General features: G+C 41.2%; 1 protein-coding gene across 1 annotated transcript in view; it reads right to left on the bottom strand.

Moving 5' to 3' along the window:
• The window catches only part of LOC123968040 (polycomb protein SCMH1-like), a 17,276-nt gene extending 1,597 nt beyond the window's left edge, over positions 1-15,679 (bottom strand). Inside the window, exons 1-10 of the mRNA XM_046044511.1 lie at positions 15,457-15,679; positions 12,829-12,904; positions 12,449-12,526; positions 12,063-12,133; positions 11,669-11,903; positions 8,658-8,746; positions 8,135-8,378; positions 6,434-6,437; positions 5,213-5,381; positions 2,572-2,727 (exon numbers count right to left, since the gene is read on the bottom strand). Of these exons, the coding sequence (XP_045900467.1) occupies positions 2,572-2,727; positions 5,213-5,381; positions 6,434-6,437; positions 8,135-8,378; positions 8,658-8,746; positions 11,669-11,903; positions 12,063-12,133; positions 12,449-12,526; positions 12,829-12,853 (1,071 nt within the window). The 5' untranslated portion in view covers positions 12,854-12,904; positions 15,457-15,679. The remainder of the gene's footprint in view (positions 1-2,571; positions 2,728-5,212; positions 5,382-6,433; positions 6,438-8,134; positions 8,379-8,657; positions 8,747-11,668; positions 11,904-12,062; positions 12,134-12,448; positions 12,527-12,828; positions 12,905-15,456) is intronic.
• Between the last annotated feature and the right edge of the window lie 2,177 nt (positions 15,680-17,856).

Below are 17,856 nucleotides of genomic sequence, written 5' to 3'. Positions count from 1 at the left end.
AAGCTAATCTTAAATGTCAAAGTAGAGAGGAGCCTAGTAGGCCTATTTATTTTCATTCATTACACAATATGAATAAGCTATGCAGACAGTTGTAAAGAAAGAACATCTTTTTCTTCTGTTCTCTACTTGTTATAGTTACACAGTATTAGGGGTGTGGGCTGTATTAAAAGTATCCACTGTTCTCCCATGCTCTAACACACAGTAACGATGAAATGTGTGCTGTTCTCACATTCTTCCTCTGTATCTACACATAAACAACAAGGCAGGGAAATATAAAAGGAATTTATTTTATTGTTTGGGTACATTATTGTTCAGTGTACATGCTCACATCTGAAACAAACTTTACGTGCTTGATAACTGTCCCACCCCGAAGACATCTACACACCAATACCGATTTATATTCATAGCGGCAAGTGCTATGTAGCTCCACTTAGGGGACACAGGAAGTGACATATAGCACCCTCATGCTGCGTCGGAACCGCGTAGCAAATTCACAGCCGCACCGGCAGAGCTCCAGAATGTGCAACTCGGCCAGCTCACACCCAGACGCGCTACAAGTGCGAGGGCCCGCCCAACGCTGCTTGCAGCTTTAATTGTTGGAATTTTATTTTTTATGCAAACAAAATGGGAACTGTATTAGTCATTTTCAATATAAAACCTGCTGAAATGGTTTCAGTACATTTTAATCTTTTTCGGCACATTTTTACAATTCCGTGATAATACTGATATGAAAATGAAATGAAAAAGATTAAAATATAGTGATACACAGAGGCAGCAAACACTGAGAGCTTCAGTTTACAAGCTGTTAGCAAGTCAGACAGACAAACCAAAGCTAAAAGTTAACTCACCCTACGTTCACTTTAAGGTAATTTTCTTCAATCAGGTTTCCCTCAGCGCTCTAATAAAAACTAAAATATGACCGGACTTCAGAGTGACTGAAAAATCTCCGCAGCGTTGTCTTCCACCATGTTGTTATTGACCCACACAAACCTACATTGCATTCTGTGCATGCCTGCCTGCTTCTGGGAAACGTTGGACAGTGACTGCCGTGAGATTATAATAGCGCGGTTAACTATACCCGGTTATCATGGTAATTAAAATGTGTACTGTAATAATAACTGTAGGGAATTTTACCATGGTTTAACGTTATACCGGTAATCGTTTCATCCCTAGAGATGGACCCTTCAATCATGCTATGAGCGTTGTTGTTGCATAGTTTGTCCACCAAAATGCATCCTGCAACTCTCCTGTTGGCAGCTCGTTTCAAACACTAGCAATCAGCCAACATAATCAGCTGTACTTTTGTTCAAAGTACTGTTTATAACAATAAAAATGTTTCTTTATAAACTTCATTATGTCATGTTATCTTTGTGAAGTCTTTTAACTACACATAACAAATGTTAGAGGTAAACTTTGTTTATGTTTTGTGTTTCTGAAAAGAAGGGGAAAAGAATTATCAGAATCAGAATGTCAGATTTTAAAATCCTCAAATATCAAAATCTGTGTTGGTCGGGCTCTAATTACCTGCTCAAACTGTGTTCATAACAAGTAACAGAAGATGACATACAGAAGATGAAGCAGAGTAAAAACAAGGACTGAAAGATATCAAGCAAAAGGTGAAGGAGCTGTTCTGAAAAGAGCAATCAAAGATGATTTTCTTTTGGTCGACCATCAAGTACCTGCTGGCTAGAATAAAAAGAAGAAATGTGTGAGTACCTAAAAAGCCTAAGGAATAAACCCTAATAAAGAAGCAAGCTGCTGTGAGAAGGTTTTAAAATCTCTCTCTCAAACTCCTGCCCCTGAACATGCACTCTTGATGCGAAGCATTTCAGAAATCTCGTGAACCACTGTGGCAACATGCTCATGGTAAAATCATTCAGAGAGGGGCCAATGTTAAATACATATACACAACTAAATAAGCAGTGTAATTTATATAAGCCAACTCAGCTGGCAAAACCTCAAGAATGTGTGCATGAAAAAACAACCACACAGAAAGAACCACAGTATAGCCAGGATCGCTGGCTTCACATGCACCTGCAAGCCTACACACACACACACACACACACACACACACAGTAAAGTGCTCTGGTATTTATCCTGGATCAACCCAGGACAGATTTACAAGAGGTGCGGCCACATTCATTAACACAGGTCTTGGCCCATGGGGCTGTATTTATTAACACACACTTTCACACGGGCACACCAATCATTGCAAAGCTCAGACTGCAGACTACTGCTACTTTTCATAGGGGAACCACTGTGAAGCTAAGAAAAAACAAGACACCTGACAGATCCTCTTGCAGATTGGACGAATCCGAGATAATATGTTTAAAAGGTTTAAAGAGCTTGAGGTTACATGTTCATTGATCAGTGGCAGTGCTTGTAAATACAGCCAAACAAATGAGTAACAAGAAAGCAATTCTTTTTTTCCCCCTCTTCCCTGAGTGCAACGAGTTCACTGAGTTCACAAAGCCACCACTGCCAGCTTCATATTACAGGAAGATAACTTCTCAAGAGCTTTAAATCTTTCACTCCAACTTCATTTCTGTAACTTCATTCATCTTTACTCACCTCTCTTGCCCGGACAAAAGTCAAAAATGTGTGGTCGTCTGCACAGCTGTCCTCAGATTCACCCTCTCCTCCTGCCTTGTCCTTCTCTATCACTCTTCCTCTGCGTTGCTCCTCCCTTTCTTTTTCCTCCCTTCTCTTCTTCTCTCCTCCCACCATCTGCTGACAATGTAAACAATCCACCTTTGACAGTATATGTCTCTCTTTTCTCTTGGTTTCTATCCCCTCTCTTAACTCAATTCTCTCCGAGGCGTCTAATCAGACCCTGTAAGCCAGGGTGCCAATGAGAGGCCTGTGGAGGGGCACCCAGGCTTGTTTCAACCACGTCATGGCCCGATTCTGCCAACTGGGTGAGTGCCAGGCCTTCATAAAACACTAGCAGGCTACAAAGACATGTCCTGCCTCCCCATTTCCCTCCTTCCTTTTCCAGTCCGTCACATACTGTGGATTCTGATGAGTATGGCTGAGCTTGTGGCTGATAACCCTTGTATCCACTTGTACAACAAATAACTTACTCTGGCTCAAAGCTCTGATTCTGGCTCTTGTTCCACATGTTGAGAAAGTAAATATGGCTAAAACCTCTGAAATGCTCCAGCTTTGAAGAGAAAAATGACTGGTGACAACAAGAAACACTTGCTAAGTGGAAAACCAAAAAACAATGTATCATTTAGAGCCCGACCATCAAATCAGGGTGCCGACATTATCGGCCGATATGAGCTAATTGGTATCGGTGTTTATACAGTGAGGAGAACAAGTATTTGATACACTGCTGATTTTGCAGGTTTTCCCCGACAGCCCCGAAACCTGAAGGATCTGGAGAAGGTCTGTAAGGAGGAGTGTGCCAAAATCCCTGCTGCAGTGTGTGTAAACCTGGTCAAGAACTACAGGAAACGTATGATCTCTGTAATTGCAAACAAAGGTTTCTGTACCAAATATTAAGTTCTGCTTTTCTGATGTATCAAATACTTAATTAGTTAATTATTTAAAAATCATACAATGTGATTTTCTGGATTTTTGTTTTAGATTCTGTCTCTCACAGTTGAAGTGTGCCTATGATAAAAATGACAGCCCTCTACATGCTTTGTAAGTAGGAAAACCTGTAAAATCAGCAGTGTATCAAATACTTGTTCTCCCCACTGTAACAGCCAACAAATGACAATCAAAAAAGACTGCGGCCTATAATGGAGCAAATGGCTCTATGAGTCAGCTTGCTTAATTATCAAGGAATGCACGAAATACTGAGATTTTGAAATGTGTTTTTCTCAACTTGAACAAAGTTAAACAACAAACAATATTTATAACAATAACTAGTAAAACAGATGTAAAACAGAACAAGTGGAGCAAGTTGCTCTATAAAGGAGGTGGCTAGAAGCAACAAATATTGGCACACTGGCACCGGCTCAATGTACATCTGTCTAATGCGGCATTCAGACCAAACGTGAATTTAATCCACGCAACGCTCTACTCGCGGGGGTTTTATCACTGGACAACTGCTGAGTGACAACGCGATAACACAAATAAACACAACTCGCCATTACTACAGCTGTATAAACCCAAAGTAAACATTTTGCTGTGATTAAATAGCAATACGGGTCAAACTGATGCCAAAATAACTAAAACATGATGCAGATTTGTTAAACATATAATTTCATGCTTTGTCAGGTCTGTCAGCAAGACAACAACTTCTAAAATATTTGTTTTCTGAATGGAGTTTGGATCAATCAGAGCTATGCTATGCTAACTTGGTCACAGTAAAGTACAACAATAGCTGGAATAAAGTTACATACACATGTTTTATGAACTCACCAGGTAGTTCAACCTCCTCGCTTTCTTTTCTCCCAGCAATGTCCAGGATGTGCACAGAATCTAGTTGCTGAGAAGCTCCAGTGAAGATAATCAAAATTTAAGTAAAATGCTAATTTAATAAAAGCAGTTTACTCCGAGCTCCTCCTGCGAGCAAACGGCAGCTCTTCGCCGGCCAGCAGATTTTCAATCGCCCGCTCTGCCTGGCCCTCTCCACACAACGCTCTGAAGCCGTCTGTGACGTACGGACAATCTCAACGTTGATAGGCTATCGCGACTCAGCGTCATGCAAATTTCTCGCTTGATTTGAAAATATTCAACTCACTCGAATTTATTCGCGTTGCCTTCGCTTCGCTGGCACCGCCACCTTCACTTCGCTTCGCACCACCCAACAGAAAATCGCGGCTCTACGTGTCTTTCCATCGACTTTGTATGTAAACTCACCGCCCCGAACGCTCACTTCGCTTTTGGTCTGAAAGCACCATAATGCAGAGTCTCTATCCACAACCTGGAGGAGGAACTGTTCATGAGTGTATTAAATAAAGAGTTTTATGTTTAGTTAATAGTATACAGTTAGTATAACAATATTAAATACTACATTCATTAGAATTTCATATAATAGTATACTTTTTTTTTACCACTACTTGAATATTAAAACCAGTTTCAGCTGTTTCATTTCTGTGGGTTGTTTTTAATTCATTAAATCCTTGTGCAAGCCAAATGCTCTACATCGGTCTCTAATTTGTTAATGCTAAGTACTAACTTGTCAATAATCATATTGTTCAAAATTTAATGATTTGCTGTAGCACGTCAAACTTTTTTTAATGTCCCGCCGCCCTACTGCTTCAGCTGCAGACGATGCCGCTCTGTCGCTGTCACAGAGCGACTGGACCACCGGCATTTCTTTCAGTGCTCCAGTGACGAGTCCAACTATGTGTTGAACGATCAGCAGCTTATCTGTTTTTGGGGGCACATGCGAGAGGCCGGTGTGGGCGGAGATAATGAGCAGACTGCAGCGCACACAGAGAAGAGAGCGTGACATAGCTTGCACTTTTTCTGTTTGATTAAATCGCACACTTTTGCGGTTATGTAATCGCACACGACGACATCGCGATTGCGATTAGTTGTGCAGCCCTATCTAGTATCATGTAGAACCTTTCAGGATTACGTTGTGTCGCAAATGCAAGCAAAACCACAAGCTGTTACTAGATATTGGAAGTAAAATACAGTTCAAAAGTACCCATCTTTTATCCGTAGAGAGGCTCAACAATATGAGGAATTTAAAATGGTAATCTCATGTTGATGACTTTATCAACTGTCGCTAATGATACCTTCAGGCAGATCATAGTAAAACTCAAGTAGATGTTTATGAAATCTTCTCATTATTGCAGGGAACAAGTTGCTAATCAGAAATTGTTTTAAAAATATATTCTGTTTTACCAAGTGCATTGGATTTGCTATACAAATCTCAGATACTATTAGCATTGCAATGCAATGCAATGCCATACACAGGCTGACAATAAATAGTAATAAATGTGTTAGCATCACTTTACAGGTTACTAGTCCAGTATAGAATTAAATTTAAAATCCTGGTCCTTATATTTAGAGCCCTGCATGGTCAAATTCCTCCCTTGAGGTCATCAGGTCAGAGGTGGTTAGGTGTTTCCCACACTGATTTTAAAACCAGAGGGGATCGATCATTCCAAGCAGTGGCACCTAGGCTGTGGAATGCATTGCCTCCCTTCCTACGTAGTGTGAATTCTGTCGATTCCTTTAAAAAGCACTTGAAGACTCTGCTTTCAAGCAGGCTTTTAGGTAGACATGGGTTTTTTTTAATGGTTCTTTGTGTTTACGTTTTCCATTTGTATTAAAATTTTCTTATGCATTGTATTTTACTTTGTTGAATTTGTTACATTTGTGAAGCACTTTGCGATTTTTATCTGTGGGTGCTATACAAATAAACTTTACTTACTTACTATCCTTATGAAGGTTAAAAGTTACAATTTTGTTGAGACTTGTAATGTGTAATTCTCTATATAACTTTATGTTGCCCCCATGTTACCACACTTCAGAGGAGAGTCAAAGAGAACAACAACTTGCAATTGGCCACTTTAAACACCTTTTCTCATGATTGGATGCACCTGTCTATGAAGTTCAAGGCCTAATGAGCTCACAAAACCAACTGTGTGTTCCAATTAATCAGTGCTAGGAAGTTAAAGGTATTCAAATCAACAAAATGACAAGGGTGCCCAAATTTATGCGCCTGTCTAATTTCGTTTTGATACATATTGCACATTTTCTGTTCATCCAATAAACGCTATTTCACTACTGAAATATTACTGTATCTTTCAGTTATTTGATAGCTCAAAATGAAAATCATGGAAATGGTCAGGGGTGCCTAAACTTTTGCATACGACTATACACACTGTCCCTGTCCTGAAGAGACATCCATTCAGGCAAATAGGTGAAAACATCTGTGTGGGTCAATTCATCCAAATAGCAAAAAAAAAAAATAATAATAAAAAAAATAGCCAACCTTTCTAACCTACTCTAGTGGTATCAAGCATTGCAGTTTTACATATTGATGTTTTGAAATATCCGTCTGTTGTGTTTCTGCCTCAACAACACAGTACAGCTGAAAATATAATGACATTCATTAAGGCTTTCATTGGAACCATTTTCTAGTGAAGAAATTAGAGGACGATTCATCGGTCTGCCGATTTTATTGGTTGATATGGGCCTATCGCAGATTTATCAGTATCAGCGTATATGTTTTCTGATAACTCATGAATTTTATAACAACATATAATGCAGAAAAGGATGTTTGAGGTGATTTAGATATAGTGTTATCATGTAGTTTGTCCAGCAGAGTGTGCTCTGACTCCACGGTTTACAGCACTCTCAATGAGCACTGTCTGTAGCACATGTCACAAAGTGCATCACAGCGGAACAGACAGTGGTGTGGACAGAGTCAAGAGGTGACTTCATGGAAAGCTGCTGACTAGTTTGTGAAGTATGTACTGGAAAGTTAGTAAACAATGCCCCCATTTTCTCTTTTTTAATATAAATAATTTAATGTTAACCCTGTCCCTGAAACCACCACGCCATGCTTATCACATGCCATATAGCGATATTGTTTCAATCAAGGGATAATGGCACACATTTTCAGACAGTCTTTCCTGACAGGCAATGATCGTGTTACACTCTGTTGTTCAGATGAAAACAGAAGGAGTTGTGTAAAGAATGAGAGCTTGAGATGAAATTTAAACGTTGGCTCCTTTCTCACCTCGACACAGCGGGCCAATTGCTGCATAAAGTGGGTGTGAATGTCAGATTGCTTTCAGAAAGTTACAGAAATGGTCAGACACAGGTCCCCTTACACTCTGACATCAGAAAGGTGTCGGGGAGTGGGGTTTCCGAAGCTATTCCATATTCTGACAAGCACTTATGAAGAAGCACACCATATTGGTAGCTTTAAGTAAGATTACATATTTTACACTTTTAGCTAATGCTTTTATCCAAAGTGACTTACAACTGCTATATATGTCACACGCCTCTGGAGTAACTAGTGGTTAAGTGTCTTGCTCAGGGACACATTAGTGGATGTGTCACTGCAGGGAGTTGGTCTCTCAAACCAAAGGTATGTGTCTTATCCACTGCTCCATCACGACCCCATTTTCATATTTTTCAGAAATGGGATGAACAGACACTTAAAAAGAATAACAAACATGCGACACTATTTAAAAAAAAAATTAAAAAAGACCTTTGGTGCCAGGCGGCTGAAGGTTGTCTCCAGTGAGGGTGCACCAGCCAACAGGGAAGATGTCACGCGAGTCATAGCGGCAGTAGTAGTCAAAGGCTCCCCGCCAGCCATCAAAGGTGACCAGCACCTCGACACCTCGCAGGGCACCCACTGTGGCCGGACAGATAAAGTGGGGATTTTTACGGTCCACCGCCTCCAGCTTCATGCCTACTTGGAAGGAGTTCTGCTCCGGGGCGGGAGGCTCCTGCTGGGGAGCATGGAGAGAAAGAAACAGGGTCAGGTATGAAGTGGGCATGCGTGACTATCTGCGCATCCATTCGTACCTGGAAAGTACACAAAAAAAAAATCAACCAAATGCTGGGGAAATTTTGCTGTGGGTGATATTGATCATTATGGCAGCCAGTCATCTTTGGTGGACCAAAATAATGATGAGTAACTATGACTAGTAAATTAACATTCTTGTTTTCTCCCTGATATAGGACAGTATCGGAGTTTATTGAGCTTGTGAGCCATGTACAGGTACCTTGTGAAAGATGCGAGAGGGAGCCATCTCAGCCCCATTTAGTGTTTTCAGAAGGAACATGGGCCAGGAGGACGCATTGAGACGGAAACCTGGAGAGGAAGACAATTGTTTGACAAGTGTTTTACACATACGAGGAATTTGCAGTGGTGATAAGGTGCTACATGTAGACAAACATACAGTCAACATAAACAAATGTAGAAATATATAAATATGGAATGGAAGAACAACGTTACACATACATACATGTGCATTATTCTAGGTCTGTGGCGTGCAGAAGTAACGCAACGGAAGAGAATATTGTGTACATGTGAATATATAAACTGACAACATAAAAATATACAACAAAAAAGATCAACAATCAACAAATATGTGCGATGTGCCAGGTCTGTGCCCGACACGAGATGAAACAGTATTTACATGTGCAGAGACATTTGTATCATTTGAGGCTATTTGCAGAGAGGAAGAAACTGTTTTTGTGGCGAGAAGTTTTGGACCTGATGGACCGCAGCCTCCTGCCAGAGGGGAGAGTCTGAAACAGTTTGTGTCCGGGGTGGGAGGGGTCAGCTGCAATCTTTCCTGCACGCCTCAGAGTCCTCGAGGCGTACAGGTGTAGAAGTGCACCATCATTGTCTTTGGCAGGCTGAACTTCTTCAGCTGCTGCAGGAAGTACATCCTCTGCTGAGGCTTCTTGGTGATGGAGGTGATGTTCAGCTCCCACTTGAGGTCCTGGGAGATGATGGTACCCAGGAAGCAGAAGGAGTCCACAGTGGTGACTGGGGAGTCACACAGGATGACGGGGGAGGGTGGGGCTGTGCTCTTTCTGAAGTCCACGACCATCTCCACGGTCTTCAGAGCGTTGAGCTCCAGACTGTTCTGGCTGCACCAGGTCACCAGATGATCGATCTCCCACCTGTAGGCGGACTCATCCACACCTGAGATGAGCCCAATGAGGGTGGTGTCATCCGCAAACTTCAGGAGCTTGACAGACTGGTGACTGGAGGTGCAGCTCTTGGTGTACAGGGAGAAGAGCAGAAGGGAGAGAACGCAGCCTGCACCCGGCCCTGTCACCACTCTTAAATGCCTCCTCCTTTTTTAACCTGTCTGAGTTTAGCTGTAAACCAGGGTTTGTCATTGTTATAACTCACCCTGGTCCGTGCTGGAATGCAGCTGTCCTCACAGAAGCTGATGTAGGATGTCACAGCCTCTGTAAACTCATCCAGATTGTTGGTAGCATTCTTGAAAACATCCCAGTCAGTGCAGTCCAAACATGCCTGGAGGTCCTCAACAGCTTCACTAGTCCACTTCTTTGATGTCCTCACTACAGGTTTACAGAGCTTTAGTTTTTGACTGTAAGCAGGAATCAGATGGACCATCACGTGATCAGAGTGTCCCAGTGGAGCGTGTGTGACGGCGTGATAGGCACTGCTAACTGTGGTGTAGCAGTGATCATAAGAGTGTTCCCCTCTCTGGTTGGACACTTTATAAACTGTCTGTATTTGGGGAGTTCTTGGCTGAGATTTCCTCTGTTAAAGTCACCGAGAACAATAACAAGAGAGTCCGGGTTTGTCTGCTCCACACACAGTATCTGGTCAGCCAGCATGCGCTGTGCGTCGTGCACGTTTGCGTGCAGCGAGATGTAAACACTGACCAGAGTGAATGAAGCAAACTCACGGGGGAAGTAAAACGGTTTACAGTTAATGATAAGAAATTCCAGATTAGGAGAACAGTGCTGCTGAATCACTGTCACGTCGGTACACCAGCCATTGTTAATATAAAAACAGACACCTCCACCTTTTGTTTTGCCGGAGAGTTCTGTGTCGCTCTGTGCAGTTGGAAGCCTGCCAGCTGCAGCGCGGAGTCCGGTATCAGCTCATACAGCCAGGTCTCCGTGAAGCACAGAACAGAAGATGAATAAAAGTCTCAGTTTTTCCCCACCAGAAGCTGAAGTTCGTCCAGTTTGTTGCACAGTGAGCGCACGTTGGAGAGAAATATTGCTGGTAGCGGTGTGCGGAGTCCCCGCCGGCGAAGACGCACAAGCGACCCGGCTCTTTTCCCTCTCCTGCGGCGCTTCACAGCGCGAATGACAGCAAGCAAGCCCTTCACCAAAATGTCCAATAATTCCACTGATGACGCAAGAAAAGTGGTAATTAAATCCGCTGGAGTTGTTCCCTGATGTTCATGAGCTCCTCCCTGGTGAAAGAGCACCAGGAATCACAGCCAAAAACTGAAATAACACACAAACACAAAACAAAACAAAGCGCACCTAACACCGAGGCAGCTATACTCAGCGCCATCTTGCTTTGGAATTCAGTATAGAAACGTTCTGGTTAGGAGAATTTCCAAGTAGTGTCAGGAAGTTAGGCATTAACATAACACACTACATGAGTTCAAGATGACTGCGGCTGACTTTCGCCGACTTCTGGGGCGGGGAATAAAAACGGTGCCATCAGGTCAGACACATTCTACCTGAGTGAGCTTACTCTGAGCTGAGATCAATGACTCATCTCCAGGAAAAAAGACCGCCACATATTGATTTTCAATTTTTTTCACTAGGCCTATTTAAAGTTGTATTAGATTGCAGAGCGCGGTAGCGCATTCATGCAGCTTGACCCTCTCTCTCTCCCTCATGAAAACAGCTGCACAAATCTGTCCTACACAACGCTGTCAATGTCGGAGACCCAGCTTAAAAAAAAAGTTATTACCAAGCATGTAGGGAGCCTAGCTAATAAGGAGAGCTTGCAGCCGCCTTGCTCCCGCAAGGCTGTAATGTCATGTGACAAGGTGACATTTGGCAGTGCATGTCAGACACAATTTCTAACCAGCACACAGTCAAACACACCTATTGACATTCTGTGCTGTCAGTCACTGACACCTAGTGGACAAATTGAATACCTCTCCAAAAAGGAAAAGTAGAAAAGATACTGTGAAGTCAGTAGAAAACCTTTAACAATCCTTTTTTTTTCCTTCATTGGAAACATAAGGCATCAAACGATTTGTGTGAGTGTCCTTACCAAGCGGTGGCTGCAGCATGCCTCCGTTCTTCTCACAGTTGCCGATTGGCTGGATCTCCGAGGAGTCTACCAGGCGCCAGAAGTCATTCTTGTTGTCTGACCCGTCCAAGCGCAGCCGTAGCCGTGAGCCTGTCAGGCCCACCACTGTGGCGATGCAGGTGGATGTGGTGTTCCGCGGGTCCTGGGCTTCCAGCTTCATCCCTGCTTTGAACTCGTTTAGTGGAGGTGTGAGGCTCTAGATGGGTCATGATAGACAAGTGTTAGTTGGAGAGTGGCAACATCATAACAGCAGTGGACTATGTGAAATTTTTAGGTAATCAAATTGTCACAGGAGAGATGCTTACAAACAGGTTTGATAAAGACTGTCAAGGCAGGACATGAGAATCTTGCTCACCTGTCTAAAGTAAGAAGAGGGTGCAGCAATGGTACCTGTCTCTTTCAGGTATTTCTCCCAACTGAAATGCCCTGGAGAAGAACAAGAACAACAAGAAATGATTATCATATCAGCATAGTGTTAACATGTGTTTTGGGATGGAAATGGAAAGCTGAACACATTTCGAGCTTTTATTAATTTTGAGTTGACTTTTACGTGCAATGTTTTGTGGGCCCCAACACAAAACAACAAAGAGACATGAGTCGTAAAATCTATCATCAACACTTGCAGCAAAGTTTGTCTTGATGATTAATGAAACAATGCTGAGGCAAATCCTTAGGCACTGTTTCCTGTTGGAATTGCCCAAAACGTGCTTCATATATCACTGGCTGCTGTCGGTTATTTACCTTGATACTGTGAGGGCACCCGGGAGGGCCGTCCACTCCGGGCATGCTTGATCCTTCTGGCATCTTTCCACTCTATAGCTGGAGGAGCCAAGAAAAACAGAATAAGCTCTCAACTACGGGCGATTTTCGCATCACTCAGTACCTTGCAATAACTGCCACACTCACTGCTCCAAACATTGTCTGGGGATTACAGGACTATTAAAAAGATAATATATGAATCAGGCTACACACAAAAAATAAAGGCATGGATAGAATGAACTCAAAACCAAATTGTGCCATAATTCGAGCTTTATCTACAAGTTACTGGGAATAGTTTGTTATTACAAATATTTGGAAAAAAATGCTGTTATCATACTAAAAAAGGCATATTAAACTCTTACCTTTCTGTGGCACAGGTTTCCTCATGCTCCAACAATACTAACCAAGCTCACAACACACACAACAGTGGCCTCCACTCTAAGATAAAACAAAATCCACAACGGTAGCCATGTTACAGCAATATGAAGCATACTACTTTCTGAAATAAAAAGAAGAGCTTGTGACTCTTGCTTCTTGTTGCTGCGGCAAGTGAATTTATCACATTATTTTGAATTTTAGTCATCAAAATATTTCAAAGACACTAAATATGTCACAGTTTGGGAAAATGTGCAGAAATGATACACGGCATCCAAAACACTAGCTCTTAAAAAACAAGGCACAAGCATCATATAACTCAAATTATTACTTTTTTAATGAAACATACCCTCTTTAAGCTCACTGGTGTGACGTCATCACAAGCTTGAGCTGAGTAACAGCCAAATCTTTTTAACTTTATTAAATTTAACTTTATTTTAATTCTAGTGGGCATTAGGGCAGAAGAATTAATTGAAATCCTATCGAAATCGCAATATGGCCTGTAATTTTAACTGCAATTTTCAAATTGCAGGAGGTGCAATATTTGTTAAAGGCAAAATGTGTGTCAAAATATGATTTTAAATTAAATACTGTCATGCTGCAGAGATGTCCTGGTCTACACATCATATTCTACAGACTTAAGAAAAGATCTTTGTTTCATACAAATAACACCATAATCATTTAAATATGTTTTTTTAAATGAAATTGAGAATAATTCTATAAAAATGATCATTCCCTCCAATATCGGAAATCCTATCGCCACTGCAATATCAGTCAAAAAAAAAAAATTGCACTTAAATATTTTTCCAAATTCATTCAGCCCTATTGGGCATTCCAACATTTCCTAAGATATGTAAATATGAATATTTCCATTTGATAGAATAGTGCAGCTATAATTTTTTTTAAAGAGTCTTGGTTTATTCCACTCAGTATAAACATACTATAGTTTAAACTGCTGGAACAAGCTGAAAAATAATTTATATTATACTGTTAGACGGTGTGGATTTCCCCAACCTTGAACCTAAATATAGGCTTTGCTGTTTTGGATGGTTCTGAAATCTCCCAAAAATTGTCAGACGAGACCCAGCAGCCTTTAATGTTTTGTACAGTTATAGCCAAAAGGGTTATTTTGAGAGAATGGAAATCTACCTCCCCTCCTTTTTTTAAGAAGTGGTTCTATGACATGGTCTCGTGTTTTTATTTGGAAGACAGTAGGTGCTCCACATCTGACACATACTGTATATCAGTGTTATAGTCAAGACCACCCAAGACTTTGATAAAGTATTCCAGTCTGTATGGACATTTCTGTCACAGCAGCTACGAACACTGGAGATTAAATCTGGGCACGCATGGACAATTATTTGCTACTCTGGCAAACTTTATTTATTTTTTATTGTATGTCAGTGGGTGTAGGGTGGGGGAATATTATCTAAATACAAAATAAAATTACACAAAAAGGGGAGCATAAATGGAAACAAACTTTATCTTAAAGGGGTTAACAACATGGTAATAAAGAGTGTACAAGTTTTTATCAACTCAAATACTGATCACACCAATAAAGACTCAGTCAGACCCAAGGTTAGGCTACCACATGTAAATTGTACTGTGTTTCAAAAGGAGAGCTACCCTTGTTATCTTTTCTCTTTGTAGCTCACTGGTAGTCTTTCTAGGCAGGGGGTCGTGGGAGGCAACCACAAGCAAGTTCAACCTAAGATCTTGCCAACAATTTACTACATATGGATATACTTTTTACACTTTAAAAGATTCATTAAAAACCACAATACACAAAAGGTCTTTGCTGTATTGCATATGCAGACAGCAGGCTAATAGATATGAACGGAGGGGACAAAATATTAAAAACACTGCTCAGTATAAAGGAAACACTACAGAATTACAGCCTCCAAAATCACCATAAAATTTAATCAACACCTCTCTTAAAATGTTCTCAATGTCACTTGGCTGGTGTTATTCCACACAACGTTAATCAAACATTTCCATGCGCTAATCTCAAAAGCAATTAAAAACCTTTTGGCTTTTGATTAAAGAAAACTGAATATTACCCTTTATGCAAAAATCACTATGCTGACAGTTAACAAACCTCCTCCCCATCAATCAGGGGACAAGGTTTTTAGAGAAGGGCAACATGTGTTGAGGCCTGGTTGAGGCTCAGTGACTGCTGTAACCCAAACCCTGGGCTTACCAACATTACCGACCAGACACAACACACAGGTCAACAGGTCAAACAGATAGAAACAAGTGCTTCAAGTGTCTGTTCCTCAACTGAATGTGGCACTTATTGCACATACTATTTAGATCAGTTGTACAGTTTATAAGACAGCACAATCTTTTTTTAAACGTGCCAAAGCAATCATGTGAGAACTAACATACAGTTAGTATTGGCACACAGTAAAGTTACAAAGCGACAGTTGTTAACCATCTGCCATATATTTGAATTTCGCGAGAAAGGAAACATACCGGCTTTATTATGAGAGTTGTTAGGCATGAATTAATCATATTTTAGGCAGAAATGCAATAGAGAAAAACGAGTAAAAGAGCAATGACAGAAGACCCGTAGGATCATAGGGTGCTGTTCTTAAAAGCATAACGTTACCTACCTTACAACTTCATAACCGTTTAGCAGCGTTTCTCCTCTCCCGGTGACTTCCTTTCAATGGAAGTGCGCCTTTTTCCTCCGCCAAGGGGGGTGGCGTCCAAATTAAAGCGGTCCGCTCCCTGTTTTCCCGTATGGGGGAAAGTGACAGGAGGGACTGGCGTTACAGAGCTCTCAGCAAGTTCACCTTTCTCCTGCTGCCAACCCAGTGAGTGTTGATAACTCAGCGTCCAGCTAGTAACTTACCACTTGTCTGACATCTACACGGGACGCCGTTTCCATTTATAGCCAAACTATCGCGTCTCACATTCGCGTAATTTGTTGAGCTCATTTCAAAACACAAAGCCAACACATGGAAACACCCCCCCGCCCTCTCCTGTGCTACATTTGCATGCGCGCTAGATGCTCATTTACGTGACAGCACCGCTAATTATGTCATTCAGGAGTTACCGCTACATTGGCGATAACCTCTAGGTTATAAATCAGACGAAAATAATACTGAATGAAAACACGCATGCATCCGTGCACACACCACACATAGCTTACTATGCTACGCCCGGCTACACAGATATGCCTACTGCCCAGGGTACTAGCTTAGCATGCTGAGTGGCTCGCTAGCTTGTAGACGTGATTATAAATATTAGCATTAGCAAAACTGGAGCATACCAGCACACTGAGGCTGAGGCCAGTGGTGTTCTGGACTCAGCGCTGAAACCGAGCCTAAAAGGAGACGTTGCTCGGTGTATCCGAGGATGTTTACCTTGCTTTGTAACGTGTGTGTTTGTTTCTGATGTGGATTTAGCGCCTGTCCGCCATTTTTTCTACACGATGAGGAGGGGGTGTTTTGCCAACATTTCTTGTTGGACAGTCAGTCAGGCTGAGGGCAAGTTGGAGGGTGGAGAAAGGACGAAACACCGACCCCTGGTGGCCTAAAGAAGGTGTCTCAAGAATGGGAGGAAAAAAACAACTATATTGCTACTGAAATACAAGCAACAGTACAATTTGTACAATACTATGACATGAAACTACATAATATTGATTGAAGTAGTTTATGCACAGTATTTATATATTATGCATAAACTACTTACTCTATCTATATAAGGTAACTTATTATATTAAAGCCTAACTGGGGTGTAATGGCTACACGGTTTTATTACCTCAAACTTTGACATTTCTGTACCACAGTTTCTTGTTACTCTGCTGGCATATACATAGACCAGTATCAACATATTTATGCATGTTTTACCTATATTGATAGAACATATATTTCAGTAATTTAGCAATCCCCACTGGACATTTTGCAACCCTCTATGCACTGTTTGTATAAACAATTTAACCTATGCAGTTTTCTGTTTATTGTATAAAAAGAGTATGTATCTGCTTCTCTGTGCATAGAGTAGTAGCTCTAAGTTTTTGTTTTCTTATATTTGTTGCACATTGTTATTGTTTATGTATTGTTACTTGAAACAACTTTTAATGCGACTGCTGAGTTGTTAATAAGAATGATGCAGAAACCGAGTTCTTCAGTTCTCGTGTAGCAATTTAATTAAAAATGAGCATTTTTTTAAATCACAAGTCAAACCATGATCATTAATTTATTGCAAGAATATAAAAAAAAGACAAATAAGAATGTAATTTCAGTTATTAACATTTACATTATTGCAGCATTACTGTTATTCAGAGTGCTACTCTAGGTTGATTTATACTGTGCTTTTGGTTTGGGTGTTTGAATAAAAATGTGGGGTGTTTGCCTTGAGCATAACATGACTAAAATTTGATTATCAGCGCACACAAAGCTTAACTTATTAACCACTATTTGTCCCAATTAAGATTAACATAACATTCTGGACAGAATAGTGGCAACATAAAATGTACTACAAATAGAGAACATAAAATATTTATACATTTCAAAAACAACAGAATCTACATTCCCAGAGTGAAATCTGAGTAAAACATCACTGAAATACAGTATACCTGCAGTAGTGTAATAAACCTGGCACAGTACAATACCTCTAAAGATATTGTAGATAAATTGTGTAGGTGTGAAAATTAGAAATAGGGGCCATTTGGTAATGTCATGCCAATTAGGTCTGGGTAGCAACTGTAACTGTGTGATTTGGAGAAACACCCAGCAGTTCAATTGTGTGTAATGGTCACCTGGCAGCACTGCTAATGCCCATTTCAGCCTACGCTGGGCAGGCCATGGCCCAGTGGCCCCCTGCACCCCAGGCAATTATGTTTGGTATCACACGGTGAAAAGGGTTAATTGGCAGCGCCCACGCGCCTGATTGGACCTGTTTCACGCCTGTCGGCCTTCATCGCATCAAAGGAAGCCCCAGTCCACCAGGCACCATTATTAGAACACACACACACACACACCTCCTGGATGCGCTCTGTAGACTTC

Source organism: Micropterus dolomieu, linkage group LG03 (assembly GCF_021292245.1).
Source record: "Micropterus dolomieu isolate WLL.071019.BEF.003 ecotype Adirondacks linkage group LG03, ASM2129224v1, whole genome shotgun sequence".
NCBI classification, from domain to species: Eukaryota; Metazoa; Chordata; class Actinopteri; order Centrarchiformes; family Centrarchidae; genus Micropterus; species Micropterus dolomieu.
The sequence above is the reverse complement of the archived record's forward strand: the minus strand, read 5'-3'. Positions and strand labels throughout refer to the sequence as shown.